At 40.6% G+C, this 23,866-nt stretch overlaps 1 protein-coding gene across 2 annotated transcripts in view; it reads left to right on the top strand.

The window, feature by feature from the left end:
• The window catches only part of zgc:101566 (Transmembrane protein 263-B-like), a 305,963-nt gene that overhangs the window by 6,136 nt on the left and 275,961 nt on the right, over positions 1-23,866 (top strand). For both annotated transcript variants that reach the window (XM_063061678.1, XM_063061679.1), the window contains exon 2: positions 7,325-7,433. In XM_063061678.1, the coding sequence (XP_062917748.1) occupies positions 7,325-7,433 (109 nt within the window). The remainder of the gene's footprint in view (positions 1-7,324; positions 7,434-23,866) is intronic.

The raw sequence follows: 23,866 nt of genomic DNA, 5'->3' as shown, positions 1-23,866 counted from the left end.
AAAACTTACACCGCATGTCTCACTTAAACTTTCCCTCTTACCTTAAATCTGTATTTGAGATTTCTACCCTGGGAGAAAGGATTCAAACTAGCTACCCTGGTTTATGCCCCTCAGTTTTATACATTGCTAGTAGGCCTCTAATCCGGTTTTATGCAGGATGTTATAGTAAGCGTACGAGGCTTTGGAGAGGGCGAAGAACAGCTGAATAGTGATAGTGAAGAACATTTTACTTGTACAGTACTGTGCAACACGTGGGTTTCCTCTGGGTGCTCTGGTTTCTCCTCCAATTCCAAAGATGTACTGGTTAGTAGGTTAGTTGGTCTTTGTAAATTGTGTTTAGGCTAGAGTTAAATATAGTGGCGCTAGAAAGTTTGACAACCCATTAAAATTTTCTCTATTTCTACATAAATATGACCTAAAATGTGATCAGATCTTTTTGTAAGTCTGGAAACTAGATAAAGAGCTCAATTAAATAACACAAAAATATACTTTTTTCTTTTATTTATTTATTGAGAACAATGATCATTACATGTGGAAAAAGTATGTGAATCTTTGTCCTCAGTAACTGGTGTGACCCCCTTGAACAGCAGTAACTTCAAACATTTCTGGTACAGGACCCAGGCTGTAAAAATAGGGGACAAGCTCTCCTCTACAATCACTCTGAGCACTGGTGCCCCACAAGGCTGTCTACTCAGCCCCCTGCTGTACTCACTGTACACCCATGATTGTGTAGCCAAGTTGCCATCGAACTTAAATATAAATTTGCTGATGACTCCACAATTGTAGGCCGTTTCTCGGGTAATGATGAGTTTGAGGACAGAGAGGAAATTAAGAACCTGGTGGCATTGGTACGAGGACAATGGCCTATCCCTCATTGTCAGCAAGACGAAGGAATTGGTTGTTGACTTCAGAAGGAGTAGCGGACCGCACAACCCCATTTACATCGGTGGTGCGCAAGTGGAACAGGTCAAAAGCTTTAAGTTCATCGGGGTCAATATGACAAATAACCTGACTTGGTCCAACCAAGCAGAGTCCACTGCCAAGAAGACCCACCAGCGCCTTTACTTTCTGAGAAAGCAAAAGAAATTGGGCCTGTCCCCTAAAACCCTCACTAATTTTTATAGATGCACCGTAGAAAGCATTCTTCTAGGGTGCATCACAACCTGGTATGGAAGTTGTCCTGTCCAAGACCGGAAGAAGCTGCAGAAGATCATGAACTCAGCCCAGCACATCACAGAAACCAATCTTCCGTCCTTGTACTCACTTTACACCGCACGCTGTCGGAGCAGTGCTGCCAGGATAATCAGGGACACGACCCACCCAGCCAACATACTTTTTGTCCCTCTTACCTCTGGGAGAAGGCTCAGGAGCTTGAAGACTCGTACGGCCAGATTTGGGAACAGCTTCTTTCCAACTGTGATAAGACTGCTGAACGGATCCTGACTCGGATCTGGGCCGTACCCTCCAAATATCCAGACCTGCCTCTTTTTTTTTTTTGCACTACCTTACCTTCCCTTTTCTATTTTCTATTTATGATTTATAATTTAAATTTTTAATATTTACTATCGATTTGTACTCCAGGGAACGTGAAGCGCAGAGTCAAATATCGCTGTGATGATTGTACGTTCTAGTATCAATTGTTTGGCGACAATAAAGTATAAAGTAACTTGATCAGTCCTGCACATCGGCTTGGAGGAATTTTAGTCCAATCCTCCTTACAAAACTGCTTCAGCTCAGATGTTGGTGGGCTTCCTTGAATGAACTGCTTGCTTCAGGTCCTTCCACAGCATTTCTATAGGATTAAGGTCAGGACTTTTATTTGGCCATTCCAAAATGTGAAATTTCTTCTGCTTTAACCATTCTTTGGTAAATTGCCTTCTGTGGTTAGGGTCGTTGACGTGCTACATAATCCACTTTCTCTTGAGCTTCAGTTCAGAGACAGATACCCTGACATTTTCCTGTAGAATTTGCTGGTACAATTCAGAATTCATAGTTCCATCAATCCATGATAGCAAGCCGCCCTGATCCCGAGGCAGCAAAACAGTTCCAAGCCATGACACTGCCACCACCTTGTTTCACAGATGAGATGCAGTGTTTGCTTTTTGTCAAACTGGACGCTTCTCATTTAAGCCAAAAAGTTTTATTTTGGACTCACCAGTTCACAGAATATTCTTCCAATAGCCTTCTGGCTTACCCACATAGTCCTTAGCAAACTAGGTAGCAATGTTCTTGAAGAGTAGTGGCTTTCTTCTTGCAATCCTGCTATGCATACTATCATTCAGTGTTTGCCTGATGGTAAACTCATGAACACTGACATTAGCCAATGTAAGAGGCCCATAGCTCCTTGGATATTGCCCTGGGGTTCCTTGTGACATCCTGAAATATACGCTTTGTTCTTGGAGTAAATTTTGTTGGTTGGCCACTCCTGGGGAGAGTAACAACTGTATTGAATTTCCTCCATTTGTACACCATCTGTCTGACTGGATTGGTGGAATCCAAACTCTTTAGGAATGTTTTGTATCCTTTTCCAGCCTGGTGAGCATCAACAGTTTTTTTTCCTGAGGTCCTCAGAAATCTCCTTTGATGGAGGCATGGCTCACTTCCAAAAACCTGTGTGGTGGAGATCAGATTTTGATAGTGAAGACCCAGATTTATATAATAGGGCAGGGTCTCCCACGCTCACACCTGATTGTCATCCTGTTGATTGAAACACCTGACTCTTAATTTCCCCTTTAAATGAACTGATAATCCTAGTATTGGATCATTTTCCTCAATAAATAAAAGAACAAATATAATGTTTTTGTGTTCTTTATTTAATTGGGTTCTCTTTGTCTAATTTTAGGATTTGCGTGAAGATCTGATCACATTTTAGGTCATATTTATGCAGAAATAGAGAAAATTCTAAAAGTTCACAAACTTCCTAGCACCACTGTAGATGGATTGCTGGGTGGGGCCACTTGTTGGACCAGAAGGGGCTTTTCCACACTTATCTCTAAATAAATAAAAGCGTCAGAGCTGTGGAGGAATCCTTGGCTGTTGCCTACAACAGCTGCTGCAAGTCGGATACCATCCTGATTTGAAAACGAATTGTTCTTCCTTCATATCCATTGGTTCAAGTTTCTGGAACAACCTGCCATACGATATTCTGGGAATAGCTTCACTTGAAACTTTTGCCTTTCAAGAAAACTATTCACCAGCTTTTTAAGAGCAGTAAGGGGAGGATGTTAACTGTTGGCCATACCTGTAATACTCACATTCTGTGTACTTTAGAACTGTAGGGGACATATAATGAAACATTCTGATGCCTGTTTAGAGATCAGTGTGGAAAATGATGTGCCAAGTGTTTTTTTAAAAGAAAACTCGACCTGGCTTCATTGAAGTTTATGTATTATTTGAACCTCAGTTCTCAAGGCTGTCCTCCTGGGACTTCCATTTAACTTGTCATCAACATATAACCTGCATCACCAGGGATCTCAACACACGTGACTATAGCTGTACTACAGTTTGGAATGCCTGCACTGCACTTTAGGGAATCTGATCACATGGCTGTCCTGTTACCTGCATAAAGAGCAAGGCTGCACAGATGAGGACAACAAAGTGGTGGTTGTGGGAGGCAGAGGAACAGTTATGGGATTACTTTGAGTCGCTGGACTGGGCCTTGATCAAAAGATCTGAATGAATATACCACATTTGTCAGGGATTTTATAAAAACAGTAGATAAGCATGTCCCATAAAATATTCCCCAATCAGAAACCCTGGATGAACCATAAGATCTGCAATTTGCTGAGGGCCAGATCAGTGACATTCAAGTGTAGTGACCAACTTTGGAAAGTTGTCTCAGGTGTGAAGTGGGAATTCTGGACCAAACTTGAATCACTGAAGGATGCTGAACTGTTGTGACAGGGCTTGAATGCAATCACCTCTTACAAAGTGAAATTAAGTGACATTGGTGACAAGGCTTTGCTCCCAGATGAGCTTAATACCTTTTATACTGGCTTTGATTGTCAGAAATGGGGGGCCCTTCACGAACTCCCATTGTCCCTGTCTGAGGCTGACGTGAGAGCATCCTTCAGAAGAGTGAATCCATGGCAAGCATTTGGCCTGGGTGGGTACATGGCTAAGTACTAAAGGTCTGTGCCGATCAATAGGCTTGGAGTGTTCACTGAGATCTTTAACCTCTCATTTCAGCAGTCTGAGGTATCCACCTACTTCAAGCAGGCTTCAATTATACCAGTGTCTAAGAAGAGCATGGTAACCTGTCTCAATGATTATTGTCCAGTAGCACTTTGCTGAAGTGCTTTGAGACATCAGTGATGAAACATATCAACCCCTTTTGTAAGTGCCGTTACAAGGAAAGCACGACATTGCCTCTACTTTCTTAGAAGTTTGCAAAGATTCAGCATGTCATCCAGAACTGATCAGCTTTCATAGATGTGTGGTAGATAGTATATTAGCAGGGTGCATAGCAACCTGGCTTGGAAGCACCAATGTCCTTGAATGGAAAACCTGACAAAAGGTAGTAGATACAGCCCAGTCCATCACAAGTAAAGCCCTTCCTGCTATTAAGCGCGTCCATACGGAGTGCTGTTGCAGGAAAGCAGCATTGATCATCAAGCACCCCCACCATCCAGGCCATGCTTTCTTCTCACTGCTGCGATTAGGAAGAAGGTACAGGAGCCTCAGGACTCACAGCACCAGTTTCAGGAACAGTTATTACCCTTTAACTTGCAGGCTATTGAACCAGAAGGGATAACTTCACTTGCCCCATCTCTGAATTGTGCCTACAACCTGTGGATGCACTTTCAACGACACTTTATTTTATGTTCTCAATACTCTTTGCTGATTAAAATAATTTTTTTGTATTGTTTTTGCACATTGCTTGTCTGTCTGGCCTGTTGGATGTGGTCTTACATTGATTCTGTTGTAGTTCTTGTACATAGTGTGAATGCCTGCAAGAAAATGAATTTCAGGATTATATATGGTGATATATATGTACTTTGATAATAAATTTACATCAAACTTTGAAGCCCAGATGCTGGTTGACCTTTCTCCTCTTGTTTGACAGCAAGGTATCTTTAGAGTTAAATTAGTGTCCACAACTTTCTGATATTGTACAAACCAGGGCCGTTGGACAGAGTTGCTTCATGTGAAGCCTTCCTTTTGTAAGAATTGTGCTTTGAGCAATACAATACATTGTGCATTTTTACTGGTAAAGAGATTGAAGAAAGTGTTGGAAGGTTAATATAAACAGCTCAGAATTTGGGGTAGGGTGGCAGTGGTGATTATCAAATGATTATTGATTATCCATGTTGGTGCATTTGGTTTGCAATATAAAAATGTATTCCCAAGTATTGCAAAAGCATCCTTTTGTCTGTGAACCCACTTTCCTTCCAAAATATTAAAAGATAATTAAAGGTAATTGAACTGGATCTGTGGCTGGACTAACTGACTCAATGGCGGTGGCTGTGGCCACGGCCATCGTCTCCTGGACTGGCTTCACTCACTTCGGCGGCTCATGGCTGTGGACTCATTTTTGGAGATTCTGCAGTATGATGTTTAATGTTCTGTGTGTTAGTTGTTCGCTTTTTGTTGTTTGCATGATTTGTTCTCTTTCTCATGTTTGATGGTCTCATTGTGTGGGGGTTTTCTTCAAATGGGCTGTGTGATGTTTCTTTGTTTTGTGGCTGCCTGCAAGAAGATGAATCACAAGATTGTATCCTGTATACATATTTTGATAATAAACGTACTTTGAACTTTACAAGTTTTAACGAATGATCTGTTGATTAATAAAAGTATTTGTAAAAATTATGCATGATTGTAGTGAATTTAATTAAAATAAGTTCGATGTCACTGAAGTGATTGGTAAACAGTATTTAACTCTTGTCAGTTGCACAGCACTTCAAACAAAATAGTTTGTTAAACTGCAAAAGATCATCTAAAGCTCAGCACGAGACGGGAATGGTTTTTACTGCAAGTAAAGCACTTGGTGCGCAATAATCAAGAAAACTATCACCTTCTGTAAATGCCATAAACTACACAGAAACAGATAAATAACTCACATGAACACTATTCCACAAGGATCTTTGATGAGGCTGCCATGGGGTCAAGCATGGACGTTGCGTCCTAGCTCTCTCATTGTTGCTGTCAGTCGCTGTGCAAGCCAGGGCAGTACAATTTGGGGTGCAAGCTGTTGACAATACTGGAATTTTGCCCTCTCCATGCAGCTGATGAATTCAAAGGACCAGCAGAGATCAATTACAGTTTGGCACCAGCAGCATCACAGGAGTTGCCAGTCAACACTGAACTCAATGTAGGACTGCATTAGTGACCCTAGCTCCAGATTTTTCCTTGGTGAACCCTTCCCCATGAGTGGATATAACCGCAAAGCGGCAGAGATTTGAGATCAGAATTTTCCTTCTAGGTGAGCTGTCAGTGACGGCTGCCGAGCCCCATCTGCCCAGGGCGACTGGTTTTAAAGTGTCAGTAACCTATCTTTGCCCCTTCTCCTGTCAGTAGAAATGTTTCATCTCCACTACTTGGTTCCTTGAGTTACTTGGTTTGTAACTCTTAGGTAACTTGTGAGTAGTTTACAACTATTGATTAGGCCAGGTTGGCAAGTGATTTCAAATCCTGTGATGGTTGTCTCATATTAGAATGTAGGGTAACTTGGTGTTTTGAGCGCCATATAACTTGTCCAGATATTTCCTGATCTAGAAGATAGTTTACGTGACGTGGCTTTGACATAATTTTCATTTGATCGACACCTGACCTTCACTGCAATAGGAAAACAAAATAGCTTCAATTCGATAAAGTATAATGATATGATTAGCACTTTCTGTGGTATGTAAGAGGGAGACTGCAAACAGTTAGCTTGTACAGAAAGTTTCCATGGACAAATTTTAACCAAAAGTCTACTTAATTTCTGAGTTGAGAATGTCACACTGCATGTATAAGCATGAATCCAACCTTCATTCTGTAAAACTTTGCAGTGCTGACTATTTAAAAATTAAGACCAGTGAACTCTGCTAATCTTTATTAAAGTGGGAAATATTGGAAGGTCTTGCTTCTGAATGATGTTGATTATGATGGAGTGACTTCTATATATAATTAGTAGTGCAGTTTACTCAAGCCTATATTATAACTGAGACCCAAGTCTTTTAGAGTTCTTCCAGTCTTCTGTTTTATATCCTTTGGCATTTTTCCAAAACAAACTTAATTTGAATGGCATATGAGGAAAGAAGAACTTGAGGAATTTTAAGTTCATGCTTATACTCATTCATGTATTAATAATATAATTTACTGTATTAATTTTTATTTGAAACAGGGACCAGAGAGACAAGCTCAAATAACTGAAAGCATGGCAGATACGACAGATGTGGCAGAAACTGTTCAGGAAGATGTTCCACCTTATCTTAGAGAAGAACCTCCAGAAGGTACTTCTTAATTGTTGCCCTCAAAAAATAATGCATAATACATTGTTTTACTGGAGTAGAAAATAATGAGCAATGTTGGTACATACTTTAATTTAGTCTCAACTGTATGTGGCCCTGCTGATGAATCTCTGTGGCAAGGCCTTCTTTGGGTGTCATGTTACCTGTAATAGCAATAATTAAGACATATAATTAAAATAATTAAGACATATAATTGTCTTTGTATGCATTAGAGAAATTGTCACACAGTAAAATTCTGACTACTAAAATGGAAAACAATGCACATATTTTTTGTAATATTTAAGAAAAATTGTTGTATAACTAAATAGTTTATGTCAAAGAAAATTAACAATTGAAAGGGTCATCAGAGAATTACTTAACAAAATTATATTTGCTCTCTTCTTGATTCCTTAAAGTGAACTTTTGTGATTTAGCTGTTGTCCTTAATGCCCTTGATATAATGGTGGTGGTCTAGTGTTGAAGGTGTTGCTCTGGTGGTGTTGTGAGTGAATTTAGAATTTCAACACAATGAAGGTGAGAGGTTTTCAGTATATTTCCAAGTCAGGATGGTGTACAACATGTCTTCTGAATGTTCCAATGTGTTTGCTGTACTTGTCTTAAGTTGTTTGTTTCAGAATTTCCACAGAAAAGCCTACATTTCCAAGCAAAGCCTGCATTTACATTTTTGAAATCAGTTCATTCATACATTGAGTCACACATCGAGTAATCTAATTTTTATAATGAAGTAAAAACATAAGCTTTGTCACCGCGCATGATTTGTGCTAAGATGCTTTGGTAGAGGTAAGGTAACATAGTAGTTCTTTCAAGTTTAAGTTTATTGTCATTTCAACCATATACGTGTTTACCGCCAAACAAAACAATGTTCCTCCAAATTTCCTTTATAATTCATATTGGGTGCATTTTCCTTGAGTGTATCCCACATTGTATACTCCTTGATGTTGGAGTGTGCTGATTGATGAGTAACACTTGGTATTGGATAATTCCTTCTGGGAACACAGGGCTTTGCTCATTAATGACCTTCTAATTGAGTTTTTGTCTTGCTTTTATATTCCAAATCCCAGGAGCAGAGCAATTTCTACAGGAAGTATTCCAAACTGTATTTTCCCTGAAGGATTCTTAATTGACATTTGTATATGCTTGTGTCTTGCCATTCACCGTAAAGGCAGCTCATTTAATTTCCTTGCAAGGCTAAAATTATATCAGTGTGTATCAATTTGTTTTCCTTATGTGCATATCATGGAGATAATTTTCAGAAGATTTTGCGCAGGTTCTAGTTGAAGAGTGTGCAAAGGCAGCAGGCCCAAAACACAAACCTTTCCACATATAAGCTTTGTGGCTTCTGTATTTTGGAATGTGTAGCATCCACTAGTGGTTAGCTCTTGCACTGGAAGCACAGCAAGTTTTCAGCATTGTTCTTAGAGTTAAAAATCTTCCATCTCTAATGTTTGTTTCATTGGGTTTTCTTGGGGAAAGTCCTTAAAACAGAGCCCTGTTTTTTTTTGCAGGATGATTCTCAGCAAATGAATAACACTTGGTGCCTTTCTGTGTCTTTCTGGAATGTGCAAATTCCAGAAGGATGTGGATTATTTTCTCATTCCCACCACAGACATCTCGAGGACGTGTGTTTTGGCATTGAGTCTGTCATGTCCATGAAGGTCAGCAGGAGCAAGCTTGCTCTCCACCAATTAGGCAAGGTCTTGGCACTTATTTGAAAGTTCTGGTAATGAGGCAATGACTTAAGCTGTATGCACAAGTCACCTTCTTTACATACAGTCCAAGCCATTTGGCAAAATGCCTAATTACCTTTTACCGCAAGGCTGTGAGGTTCTGTGTGGGCCACTGCCTATTTGATTTGTGGTCATGGGTGTTCTTCAGCAGAAGATTTTCTGCAGGAGACATTTGGTACAGTGCAGTCCAACTAGATTGAGATATCATGGATAGACCCATCTATTGCAACACTATTGGCAGCGAGAGTCATTGTACACTGTGACTCTCAGTGTTTGCTTACCCAGGATCTGTGTTTAGATATCAGCCATAGGCAAATGTAGCCATCAGCAGTTCTGCCATTTCCACCTCCCCCCCAAACTAATTACTCCCTCTTTTGGAGTTAGTACACAATGCCCCTGTGTACAAGATCTGTTCTGGATCTCCAGCTGAAATGGAAGATAAGTTGGTATAGCTGGAGTTCAGGAGCAGGGTAAGGGCTACAAAATCCTCAAAGTACCTGGTTTCACGTTCTTTCTCTAAACTGATTGGAAGTGGAGCTCGCACAATCCCACTTTCAGCTTCATCTTACTTCTACATTCCACCCAGTTCTCGTTCTTTGCTTTGACTACTCTCAGCCCAGTGCCTTCATATTAGCAGATCTGAGCATGGCTGGGCATTTGCCAATGGGTAAATTCCCTCTGGCCTCTGAGGATGGTTCAGACTAGTGGCTAATGTGAACTGGTAGTAGATCTTCACAGAATTCCTTGGCGGCCTCCATGCATAGGAAGATCTGAGTCCCTCCACTGCTTGTTAGTCTTATTAAGCTATTAGTGATTGTCATTTGAAATCATAGGACTGTTTTATTTGTTTCTCCAGAAATTGTCTTTACAAATAAAAATAAGGTTTTTAAACAAATTTTCTTTCTATGTAAGTAGCTTCAGCAGAGTAACTAGGCACAGAAATCAGAAAACTGCAGATGCTAGAAACCTGAAATAAAACAGAAAATGCTGGAAATGTTTAGTAGGTCAGCAGCATGTATAGAAAATATTTGACCTGAATAGTTAACCTTTTTTCTCTTTTCATAGATGCTGTCTGACCAACAGAATGTTTCCAGCATTTTCTGTTTTTAGAGTAAGTAGACGCATTTCCTGGAAATTGACGTGTTTGCAATTTCAATGAAATTATGTTTAAAAAGGCTTAGTAATGTTTAGACACTTCTTTGCATCTGAAAGCAACTCTAGCAAGTGGCATTCTTAGTGAATCTCTGGCCACTATAAAAAAATTATTGATTTACTTAAAAGTAAACATTTTAAATAACAGTAGCTATCAAGAATACTTAAAAACTAGTGAAGTTGTGTGCAACTTTGTAGTACACAATATCAGCTCCAGCATGCATTTGTTTTGGTGCTCTTTGCTGCATAGTTGCTGCTGTGAGCACCTCTTGCACCTTGAGATAAGGGGAGCAATAGAGTAAGTCCTCTGCATTTAGACAAGCTAAGAATGTGTTATCCGAAGTGTGTATGGGATTCCACTGGGTAATGAAATTGAATAAAGGCACTGAGAGAGGAAGACCTGGTCTTTTGTAAATTAGTGCAGTCTTTAACTTTCAATTTTCATAGAAACATAGAAAGCCTACAGCACAATACAGGCCTTTTGGCCCACAAAGCTGTGCTGAACGTGTCTTTGCTTTAGAAATTACCGAGGGTTATCCATAGCCCTTTATCTTTCTAAGCTCCATGTACCTATCCAGAAGTCTCTTAAAAGACCCTGTCATATCCGCCTCCATCACCATTGCAGGCAGCCCATTCCACGCACTCACCACTCTCTGCATAAAAAAAACTTATTCCTGACATCTCCTCTGTACCAACTTCCGAGCACCTTAAAACTGTGTCCTCTCGTGTTAGCCATTTCAGCCCTGGGAAAAAGCCTCTGACTATCCACATCAAAGTTGCTGGTGAACGCAGCAGGCCAGGCAGCATCTCTAGGAAGAGGTACAGTCGACGTTTCAGGCCGAGACCCGACAAAGGGTCTCGGCCTGAAACGTTGACTGTACCTCTTCCTAGAGATGCTGCCTGGCCTGCTGCGTTCACCAGCAACTTTGATGTGTGTTGCTTGAATTTCCAGCATCTGCAGAATTCCTCTTGTCTGACTATCCACACCTAATTTTCAACCTATTTCATTAATCTGTTGAATGTATAATGAAGTTTTTGTCAGTGACTTTGCAGTAGTTTTTATGACTTTTAATCAGACGTCACTCATTATTTTAATGGGCATCATGTACAAGTTTACTAGATTCTTAATTAGGTTCATTGAAGTTTATATTTGTACTGCTATGCAGTTTATGTCATTCTATGCAAGTTTAAATGTTCTTGCGTGGTTACTTTAATTGCTGCACCCAAATCTTTAATATTGCACAATTATATGAAAGGTTTGGTCAATGATCTGCGTTTAGACAACATAAATATGGTAATACTCAAATTAACAAAGATATTTTTATTTGCATAATGGTTTAGCTCTAAACTTTGACCTTGTGTCAGCCCTGCTTGTTTACCTAATACAGCAGAGAAACAAGTCTTTCACTGGGCAGGTGCAAAATTATCTTGGTTATACAGGATACAGAGTTAGTCAAGGGCAATAACTAAAGCTTAGGGTGTGTTGTAGGTAAACATACTATCATTTACATGGAGGGGTATCGACCAGGCTTTTCTTTTGCTTCCAATTATTATCATGATTTCCCATTCTGCTGGTGAAGGGATTAATTATTACCACAGGTTTTCATGTGGATAAACTGATTCAAATAAATAAATAGGTTTTAGGTAATATCAGAATTTGAAGCCATATATACAAACTGTATGTTATTTTGCTATCTTCCCCCTTCACTGTTATCCACCTCTTTCATTGTCCCCTTCTTTTGATAACAGTCCAATTGAATTAGGTGCTTTTGATCTTCGTTGTCTTTTCCAAAGTTAAACTTCTACCCTAATGGTCTGCTCCTATCATTCTGAATTTATTTTATCATCCCAAATATCTGTTTCTTCCATATCTAGGTACCTGTCATCACTCATGTTGCAGCTTATCTGATGTTGAAAGCCTTATTTATATCTTGCCCCCATCAGCATCCTGTTGAACAGTTTTTCGTACTTATCCCGCACCCTTAATTGGTATTAGACCAGCCAATTCAGAATTCTGCTTCTACGTCTATCCCTCATTAAGTTCTGTCACCCGTCACTCTCACTCTCCCCATATCTGCAGTGGCAACCAGGAGCTGACACTGTGAGATAGAAGGCACAGCACTAGTGGCCTTTCAGTCATACCTCACTCCGACCTCAATTGCAATCTGTAATCAAACAATAGATTAGATTATGAGGACACTCAGTCCTCGTTTATTGTCATTTGGAAATGCATGCATTAAAAATGATACAATGTTCCACCGATATGTTATCACAGAAACACAAGACAGACCAAGACTAAAACTGACAAAAACCACGTAATTATAACATATAGTTACAACAGTACAAAGCAATACCGTAATTTGATAAGAGCAGACCGTGGGCACGGTAAAAAAAAGTCTCAAAGTCCAGATAGCCCCAACATCTCACGCAGACGATAGAAGGAAGAAATTCTCCCTGCCATGAGCTTCCAGCGCCGGAAGCTTGCCGATGCAGCATCCTGGAAGCACCCGACCACAGTCCGACTCTGAGTCCGTTTGAAAACTTTGAGCCTACGACCAGCCCTCTGACACCGAGCACCATCTCTGCCGAGCACTTCGACTCTGGCTCTGGCTGCCAAGCAACAGGCAAAGCCGAGGATTCGGGGCCTTCCCCTCCAGAGATTTTGGATCACACTGTAGCAGTGGCAGTGAAGCAGGCATTTCAGAAGTTTCACCAGATGTTCCTCCGTGCTCTGACGTCTGCCTCCATCAAATCAGAATTGTGCATGGCCTCCTACTTGACAAATTACAGATATTCATCACCGGAGAGGCCGCGCGCACTGCGTCGCGCCACTATCTTCTCCTCCTCCCGAGGGGAAAAATGGCTTTTGGACTTCAACAATCAGAGTACAAACATTCATCACTTAATGGTAATGGACAACTTTCCCCAGACCTTTTCATTGATTCTATTCTGTTTCTTTGTATTTGCTGTGGATTCCTGCACTGTTAAATCTCAGGGTTGTACATGGTGACGTATATGTATGTACCTTGACTTTCTTTGAACTTTGAGACCTTTGTTTTGACCCACTGAGCCCTCACTTCCCTCTGGTTTAGCATTGGGAACTGAAATAGAATGTAACCATCTCAATTTGCTCCTCTTAAAATTCACAATTTTTGTCCAAAATATCATTTGTTGAACATTTTCTGTGCATTGCAAACTAGTCCAAAGGACATGCAATGCTGTGAAAGGCAGTATGTAAAAGCAAATATTTGTTTTATTGGTGAAGCTTTTGGACAATCAGTGCTGAAAGGGTATCAAATTCATCTGAGAAGTTTTAGAGAAGAGTGAATGATATTATTCGTCCTGTTATAATCCCTCCCTCCTCCCCAATCTATAGCAGCCCATCTTTTGGTTGAGGGAAGAGGAAACTTACTAAGATTTCAATGGTTGCGAGTTCAGCTCTTGTCCCTCAAAGGCATTTCAGGGATTAGCTGCAGATTGTAGCACTGATACCACTAGTCCAGTTAAATCCGCATGTCTTTTATAATTTAATACCTTACACTGTCACTCACTGTTCCTCAATGAAGCCTCACTGCAAATTTATTCTTGCTCCATGCACTGCTATAGGCAGCTAATGACTTTAGTAATTTGGTTGGAGACAGTGTTGGTGGATGGTAAAGATGAAGTACACTGTTGGACTAAAAAAATACTCTGCAAGCTCATAGAATGAATAGAAATGGCATTCTTGCATTGACTTTTCCCATTATTAGATTTTGTTAAGTTTTATTTCTTTCACACCCCTTTTTATTGAAATGAACAATTTTCCACCTCATATTGTTTACAGATTGCAATTGAGGTTAGGGGTAAGGTGAAACTGAAAGTCCATTACTGTTGTGCCTTCTGTCTTGCAGCTCCTGGCTGCCACTGCAGATTTGAAATCAGGCCCAGCCAAAGGTGAATGTAAATTGGTATATAGAAACCAATAAGGGATTGCTTGTGGCATTTAATGCAAATAAGAAATGGATTTTTATATTGGAATCACTTGCCTCTCCATTGTTTTTCACAACTTTGCTAATAACAGAGAGTCTATTTAATATTAAGTTGAGGTGAGCCTGAGCTGTATTAGTTAAACATTCCATGTAACAAAACCACATTATTTTCTTGTCACTAACCTTGTTCTCCATTTCTTGTCTTTCCATTTAAACTGCATTGCAACAACAGCTTCAACTGTTGCCTTGTTTTCAAACAATACTAAGCTCACTTAACTTCAATCTATTGCGAGTTTTGAGACTCCTGCCACACATCATTCTGTGTGTGGTTGTGGATGTGCATCAATTTAAAAGCATACCATTTTACTGCCTGTTTACATTCTGTAAAATGAATGTAGAATACCATTAAACATTCAATATTGCAACTCACATATGGTGAGAGATTAATCCAAGCTGGCATAAGTGTCCTCAGGGACCCAAAGCTAAACTGCTATTTGAATAGAAGAGATCAACAGCTATGCAGCAGATGTGTAACTGCATGCAATGTTATAGAGAGGAGAGTCATAGTTACATAGCATGAAAATAGACCCTTCAGCCTGACTCGTCTCTGGTGCCAACCTGACCTAGTGTTATTTGCCTGCGTTTGGCCCATATATTCAATCTTACCAATCCAAATGTTGCTTTCTATAATTTACATGTTTTACCTAGTTTTAGTTTTCCTTAGTGGAAAATGATGTACAGTGAGAAAAAAAAATCTCTATGAGTAACCCAACACTTTTGATACTGGCTGTGGCCTAAAATGTTTGTGCATCTATTTTGTTTTCTTTCACTATTTGTACTTGTACTTCTCAGATTTTGTTTTAGTTTTGTAGTAAAAATTTAAACAGGCATGAGGGCTTTAAATTTTGCTGTCATACGCTAAATGCACAGCAGAGGACACTGTATACTTTAAAATTGTTGCCTACATAAATATGGTAAAACCCACTTGCAGATTTATTTTGTGTGCAAGTTATGCAGAACAGTAGTTTTGCACATTGGGTTGCAGTAATGATAATTTCCTGTTTGACCTTGACCTTTGGGAAAATGGCTCAGGCAGTTCCGGTTATGATTCTTCGCATGGCTGTTATTTGCCTGGAAATGACATGTACGAACGGTGTATTTTAGTACACTTACTAAAACATTAAAACAGCACTTATTCTGCAGAAATTATTTTTCCTTTCAGAGGAGCCTAACATTTTCAAATACAGGTTTCCCCCGCCATCCGAAGGTAGAGCGTTCCTTTGAAACGGTTCGTAAGCTGAAATGTCGTAAAGCGAAGAAGCAATTACCATTTATTTATATGGGAAAATTTTGTGAGCGTTCACAGACCCAAAAATAACCTACCAAATCATGCCAAATAACACATAAAACCTAAAATAACAGTAACATATAGTAAAAGCAGGAATGATATGATAAATACACAGCCTATATAAAGTAGAAATACTTCACTACAACGATTGCCTGCACAGATTTCCGTAGCGAAAATCTCACGCAAGCGCTCTCGGCAGAAAACCTCACATAGGCGCTGTTGGCATAAACGCACTCTCCAGTAACCTTTAAACTATGAAGCTGCCAAATCTACCAAATAACACGTAAAAATACACAGCCTATTGCGAGTAGAAATAATGTATGTACAGTGTAGTATCACTTATCGGAATTGGGAAAACAGCGCCAAGCACACTGATGATGGTGTGTTAGACTGAGTCGTTGCAGGCTGGGTGGGTGCAGTGGCCTCCACGCTCCGGGCTGCCGACCCAATACATTGCTGCGAAGAATGCAGCAGTAGCCGGGAGGCACCCAGCACATCTTTAAGAAAAAACCCAAAATAAACATGCTAATTAATTAGGAGCTGCCCGGCACGTAAATGTCGGCGCAGATCAGAGGCAACTGCCGATTGCATCACCTCTGATCTGGGCCGACAATTACGTGCCAGGCAGCACCGAATTAATTAGTATGTTTATTTCGGCTTTTTTCTTAAAGATGTGCTGTGTGCCTCCCGGCTACCACTGCGTTCTTCGCAGATCGGTACAGTATCTGTCCGGGGCCTGGGTGTTGGGGTGGTGGGCGCCTTGTCGTCTGCTGTGGCTGATGTGGAAGGTTTGTTTGACTGCTGAGCCTCGTGCATTTTTCTATCATACAGTTTGTAAGCACTCAAACCATCCTGCAAATATCCCCTAAACCTACGTACCCTTTCATAATTAAAGTCGTACTTTATCATTGCAGCGAAAATCTCACGCAGTTGCTTCACTTTCTGCATTCGGTTGCATTCGGTTTCGATTGTTATCCTTTCCTCTTCCAATTGCATCAGCTCTTCATCTATCAGTTCTTGGTCATGGGATGCCAAACCTCTTCAACATCATCTTCGTCAACTTCCACAAGCCAAACTCACTTTGTCCTTGCTTCGTTCACCACGATCGAAACGGTTAATTATGTCCAGTTTTACGCTAAGTATAACACCCTTACTCTTTCAGGCTTTTCCGACAACTTAGAACTCATCTTGCTATTGGCTGCTCAATGCAACGTGTTAAAGCAATGCCATTCCGAATCCGGGGCAGAGTGGTTGCTCGGGGCACGCTCTGCCTTCTATCGCGCGCTGCCTCTCTTCGTAACAGTGAAAACACCTTCTGAAAGCGAAAACAGGGTACTAATGCAGGTCTTTCATAACAGTGAGGTTTCGTAAAGTGAACGTTCGAACAGCGGGGGACACCTGTATATCTTTGTTAACTAGCATAAGGCAAAGATCAAAGTAAATATTTAACTCTGAGATTAATTTTCTTGTGGGCATGCTCAGCAAATCCAATAATTATGATATAATCAATGAAAGACTGCATCAACAGGGAGCACAACCCGTTTGCAAAAGACAACAAACAGTGTGAATACAATAAAAAGAGATAATGTTAATACAGAAATAATCAATAAATATTGAGAACATGAGATGAAAAATCCTTGAAAGTGAGACCATAGGCTTTGGGGTCAATTCAGTGATGAGAAAGTGGGGAGGCTAGAAGATGATAGGTAAAGCCAGGTGGGGGGTGGTGGTGGGGGGGGGGAGAATGAAATAAGAAGCTGGGAGGTGTCAGGTGGAAAAGGCAAAGGGCTGGAGAAGAAGGAATCTGATAGCAGAGGAGGGTGGATCCATGGAAGAAAGGGAGGGAGGAGGAGAAGCAGGGAGAGATGAGAGGCAGGTGAGAAGAGGCAAGAAGTCAGAGTGGGCAGTTGAACAAGAGGGAAGGGGGAGGGGTAAAACTGCCAGAAACTCATGCCATCAGGTTGGAATCTACCTAGACGGAATATGAGTTGTTGCTCCTCTAACCTGAGAACGGCCTCATCGTGGTAAAAGAGGAGACGTGTCAGAACGGGAATGGGGATAGGAATTAAATGGTTGAGACTCTTAGATAGGCACGTGGATGATTGAAAAGTGGAGGGCTTTGTGGGGGGGGGGGAAGCGATACAAGGACAGCACAACATCGTGGGTCAAAGAACCTGTACTATCCTGTGTTATATATTCAAGCTTGAGTCACTGGGAATTGGAACAAATGGTATCATAATAACATGTTATGCATACATAACACAAATGGTGTAATGTGTTCTATGTGTCTGTGTGTATGAGGGAGCGAGAGACACAGATTCCCTTCCTTGGGAATGAAACTGCATCATACATCCTCCAGATGGCTCCAGAGGCAAGATTTTTTGTGTCTGGCCAGAAATGTATTTTTTCTCTCACAAAATACCTTGTATTTACAATTTTGGTTCACTTGGATCATGTAAGTTGCCACTAACATTTGGAAAATGTGCACTTATTTATTAGTTACCTTCAGTTTATAAATGATAGTGATCTTCTTAAAGAAAACTAGCAGAATAACGTGAAATGTTTCGGCACAGAGAGCTATTTACACATTTATTAAGCACATTGTTTTGAATTCATGCTTTTGAAATGTCCTGGTGTAGATTTTGGGAAATAAATCAATGCATTGATTTGGAGATGATACGTTTTTGTTCATTCATTTGTATTCTATTTAAACATCAATTTAAAATGATTTGCATGATATTATTTCAGTTGAGGTTATAAATTTTCATGATAAAGCTGATGTGTTAAATATTTTATGCACTGACGGGGTATCTGGGACATTAGAAATACCAGAAACAGGCTGTTTGACCCCTAGTGTATGCTCAGGCATTGATTTAGATCATGGCTGATCATTTATCTCATTACCTGTTCCTACTCTGACCTCTTATACCTTAAATCCCTTCATATCTAGATTTTTACCAGTCTGTGTCTTGTACATATTCAGTAACAGAGACTTCATATTTCTCTAGAGTGGATACATTTGAATTAGAATCAGGTTTATTCTCACTGTTTTATGTGACATCAAATTTGTTGTTTTGCAGTAGCAGTGCAGCCCAATAATTATTACACTAACTGGTGGAATTCCTTGATCTGTATCTCTGAGGGGAACTGGGTATTTATGGTGATCCCTTAATCACATCTGTAATTATATATGTAAATCCTTAATTCCATTGCATGCATGTATTGGCATTCCCCATTTGAACATTTGAAAGCAGCACACATCTACCACTGGGTGGCGTATCTGAAGTTACAGATCACTTAATGAAAATATCTGAAATATCCATTCTATATAGAATATTTGTTTAACCTGATAAATGGAGATTTATTAACATCAAGTTTTAATGTTAATCTTATCTGAGGTAATTATTTCAATGTCAAACAGCTGAACTTAGGCACTCCGAATCAGGGAACATTATATTGGCACTAGAAGTATTTTCATTGTCCTTGAAATTTTAAACTGTGGGTCTGTCCTTCTAATAGTGAAACTGTGAAGCAGACCCTACTAATGAGCCAAGAATTTCTAGAATTCTGTTTCTCTGAAAGGCTGTGGATTCAGGGATGCATAAAATTTCCTAGAGTAAATCTCACAGTTTTCAAGAAGTATCAGGATAAAGGGCGATGAGCTTACAGCATGGGTCAGTACATGGAACTGCATTGTTGTAGCCATTACAGAGACTTGGCTATCACAAGGGTAGGAATGGCTGTTGGATGGATGTTCTGCTGATTTGATGGAATTACACCTTTAGAAAGAGATGACATAGGGTTAGAGAATGTTGAATCTTTGTGGGTGGAGTTAAGAAATTGCAAAGGTAAAAAACCATTATGGGAATCGTATATAGACCTCCCAGTAGTAGCCAAGATGTGGAGTTGAGATTGTAAAGGGAGCTGGAAAAAGCATGTAGTAAGGGTAATGACACAATTGCAATGGAGGACTCCAATATGCAAGGGGATTGGGAAAATCAGGTTGGTGTCAGATCGCAAGAGGTGGAATTTGTTGAATGCATACAAGATGGCTTTTTAGAGCAGCATGTGTTTGAGCCTATTTGGGGAAAGTCTATCATAGATTGGGTATTGTGTGATAACCCAGATCTTATTAGGGAGCTTAATGTAAAGGAACCCTTAGGAGACAGTGATCATAATATGATTGAATTCATACTGCAGTTTGAGAGGGAGAAGCATAAGTCACATGAATCAGTATCACAATGGAATAAAGGGTATTATAGAGGCATGAGAGATGAGCTTTGCCAAGGTGGATTGGAGGAGGATGCTATAGGGATGATGGCAGAGCAGAGAAGGTTGAAGTTTATGGGAATAGTTCACAACGTACAGGATGGATATGTCCCACAGAGGAAGAAGTTCTCAAATGGCAGGGGTAGGCAACTGTGGCTGACAAAGGAAGTTAAAGACTGCATAAAAGCCAAGGAAAGGGCATATAATGTACCAAAAGTGAGTAGGAAATTGGATGATTGAGAAGGTTTTATAATCCAATAAAAGGCAACTAAAAAAGCCATAAGAAGGGAAAAAATGAAATATGAGGGCAGACTAGCCATCAGTATAAAGCAGGATGTTACAGGGATGATGGAAAAAAGCCTTTTTTCCCAGTTATATAGAAGGTAAAAGGGAGGTGAGAGTTGATATTGGACTACTGGAAAACGACGCTGGTGAGGTAGTAATGGGGGACAAAGAAATGGCAGATTAGCTAATGGATACTTTGCATCTTTCCTCACTGTGGAAGACACTAGCAGTTTGCCAGAGGTCCGTGAGTATCGGGGGGCCAGGAGTGAGTGCCATTACTATTACAATGGAAACGTCCTAGGCAAACTCAAAGGTCTTAAAGGTGGATAAGTCATCTGGACCAGATTCATTACATCCAAGAGTCCTGAGAGAGGTTGCTGAAGAGATGATGGTTGCATTGGTCATGTTCTTTCAAGAATACTTGATTCTGGCATGATCCCAGAGAAATGGAAGATTGCAAATATCACTCCACTGTTTAAGAAGTGGGGTAGGCAAAAGAAAGGAAATTATAGGCCACTTAGCCTAACCTCCGTGGCGGAAGGGGGGGAAGTGTTAGAGTCTATTATTAAGGATGAGGTTTCGGGGTACTTGACGACCGATGATAAAATAAGTCAAAGTCAGCATGGTTTCTGTCAAGGGAAATCTTGCCTGTCAAATCTATAAGAATTCTTTGAGGAAGTAAAAAGCAGGGTGGACAAAGGAGAAGCAGTGGATATCACTTACTTGAATTTTTAGGTGTTTGATAAGGTGCCACACATGACATTACTTAACAAGATAAAATTCTGTGGTGTTACAGGAATGATACTGGCATGGATAGCAGAATAGCTGACAGGCAGGAGGCAGGGCTTGGAATTAAAGGGGGCCTTTTCTGGTTGGCTGCCAGTGACCAGTGGTGTTCCTCAGGGGTCAGTATTGGGACTGCTGCTTTTCACATTGTTTGTCAGTGATTTAGATAATGGGATTGATGACTTTGTGGCAAAGGGGTAAGTAGTCCTGAGGAAGCAATGTAATTGCAGCAGAACTTCAACAAATTGGAAGATGGGCAAAAAAGTGGCAGATTGAATACAGTGTTGGGAAATGTATGAAAATGCATTTTGGTAAAAGGAACAACAGTGCAGACTGTTTTCTAAAGGTTGAAACGTCAGAAGTGCATAGGGACATAGGAGTCCTCATGCAAGACTCCCAGAAGGTTAGTTTATAGGTTGAGTCCATGGTAAAGAAGGCTATTGAAATGTTGGCAATTATTTCACAGGGGAATAAAATATAAAAGCAAGGAGATAATGCTTAGCCTTTATAAGACACTAGTCATGTCGCTCTTGGAGAATTGTCAACAGTTTTGGTTATCATATCTCAGAAGGGATGTGATGTCATTGAAGAGAGTTCAGAGATGGTTCATAAGGATGTTTCTGGGAACGAAGGGGTTAACATATGAGGAGCATTTGGCAGCTTTGGGCCTTTACTCACTGGAATTAGAAGAATGTGGGGTATCTCATTGAAACCTACTGAATGTTGAAAGGACTAGATAGGTGAATGTAGAGAGGATGTTTCCTATAGTGGGTATCCAGAAATAGAAGGCGCAGCCTCAAAATTGAGGGGCGACCCTCCAGAACAGAGGTAAAAAGGAATTGTTTTAGCCAGAGAGTAGTAAATCTATGGAATGCTCTGCCACAGACTGCGGTGGAGGCCAAGTTTGTGTATATATTTAGGGCGGAAGTTGATTGTTTCCTGATTGGTTAGGGCATCAAAGGATATGGTCAGATGGCAGGGATTGAATGAGATCCAGGATAGAATGGCGGAAAAGATGATGGGCTGAATGGCCTAATTCTCCTTCTGTGTCTTATGGTCACATCTACTGAGTCAGTGTGCATGAAACTCAAACAGGAATGGAGATGGAGTATTCTATAGCCCTCTCCTTCCCACATCAAGGACATTGAGGAGGAGATGAGAAGGCAGATTTTGGAAAGGTGCAAAAATAACAGGGTTGTTATGTGTTACTTCAGTTTTCCTAATATTGATTGGCACCTCCTTGGTGTAAGGTTGAGCTGAGGTAGAATTTGTTAGGTGTGTCTAGGAAAGATTGCTGACACTATCTGGAAAGGCTGACTATAGGAGAGGCCTTACTGGATCCAATATGAGGCAGTGAACCTGTAGGTGACAGGATTCTTGACGAGTGAGTATTTTGGAGATTGTGACCACAACTCCCTGACCGTTAGCATTGCCTTGGGCAAAGATAGGAGCAAATAGTGCCAACTTACCATGGGGAAAGTATTTAATTGGGAGAGGGCTAATAATTATGCTATTAGGCAGGAATTTGGGAGAGTAAATTGGGAACAGATGTTTCAGAGAAATGTACATTGGAAATCTGGAGTTTGTTTAGGTAGCATTTGCTTGGGATTCTGAATAGATTAGTCCCATTGAGGCAGGGAAAGGATAGTAGGGTGAGGAACCCATGGTTGACAAAAGAAGTGGAGCATTTAGTCTGGAGGAAGAAGGAAGCACACTCAAGGTTTAGAAAGCAAATCCTGGGAATTATAGACTAGTGAGACTTAAATCAGGGGTAGGAGAACTATTGGAGAGCATTCTTAGAGACATGATTTACAAGCATTTAGGGAAGCATAGTCTGATTAGGAATAGGAGGCATGGTTTTTTGATGGACAAGTTGTGCCTCAAGAGCCTGATTGAATTCTTTGAGGAAGTAACAAAACAAATTAATGAAGATAGAGCGGTGAATGTGAGGCATTCAAATTTTAGTAAGGCGTTTGACAAGTTTCCCCATGGTAAGCTCATTCAGAAAGTCAGGACGCATTGGGATTGTGGAAACTTGGCTGCATGGATTCGGAATTGGCGTGCCCACCCAAAAGGATGAGGGAGGTAGTAGATGGAGTACTTCCTGGTTGGGGATCTGTGACTAGTGGTGTTCCACGGTGAGCTGTTCTGGGGCCCCTGCTCTTCGTGATTTTTAAAAAAATTAATGACTTGGATAAGGAAGTAGAAGCGTGGGTTAATAAGTTTGCAGATGACACAAAGGTTGGTGGTGGTGTGGATAGTTTAGAAGGTTGTTGTAGGTTACAACAGGACAGTGACAAGATGCAGAGCTGGGGCTGTGAAGTGGCAGGTGGAGGCAATTTCAGAGAAGTATAAATACGCTTAGGAAGACTGAACTTGAAGGCAGAAAACAATTCTAATGTTAGGAAACTTTAGCAAGGGTGCAGGGGAGATTTATCAATAGGTTTCAATAGGTACATTTAATGTCAGAGAAATGTATACAATATACATCCTGCCTGGGACGCCAGGTAGCACCGTTGAGCCCTCTGGAGACGTTGTGGGCTTATCAACGAAACATCAAAGAAGGAGGGTGCCCACCTGATGACCCCGATGACGTACCTACCCTCCCTCCTTGTCACCACTCCAAACCCACTGCCAACATCGAGAGTACCAACTTACCATGGGGATTGAAACATCAAGTCCTAGTAGCTCTACTGAAATTCTTCTTCTTCGCAAACATTCACGAAACAGAGGAGTGCCCCAAAGAATGAATGACAGTTAAATGCTAGAACCCCAAAGCCCTCTCCCCAACTCCCCCCTCCCACGCATAAGTAACAGCAAAGTGATGAACCCCCTCCCCCACCAGCAAAAAAATGCATCTGCACCCTCCACTGAGCACTC

The sequence above is a fragment of the Mobula hypostoma genome, chromosome 11 (assembly GCF_963921235.1).
Source record: "Mobula hypostoma chromosome 11, sMobHyp1.1, whole genome shotgun sequence".
Taxonomy (NCBI): domain Eukaryota; kingdom Metazoa; phylum Chordata; class Chondrichthyes; order Myliobatiformes; family Myliobatidae; genus Mobula; species Mobula hypostoma.
Note: the sequence above shows the minus strand (reverse complement) of the source record. Positions and strands in the feature narration are given on the sequence as shown.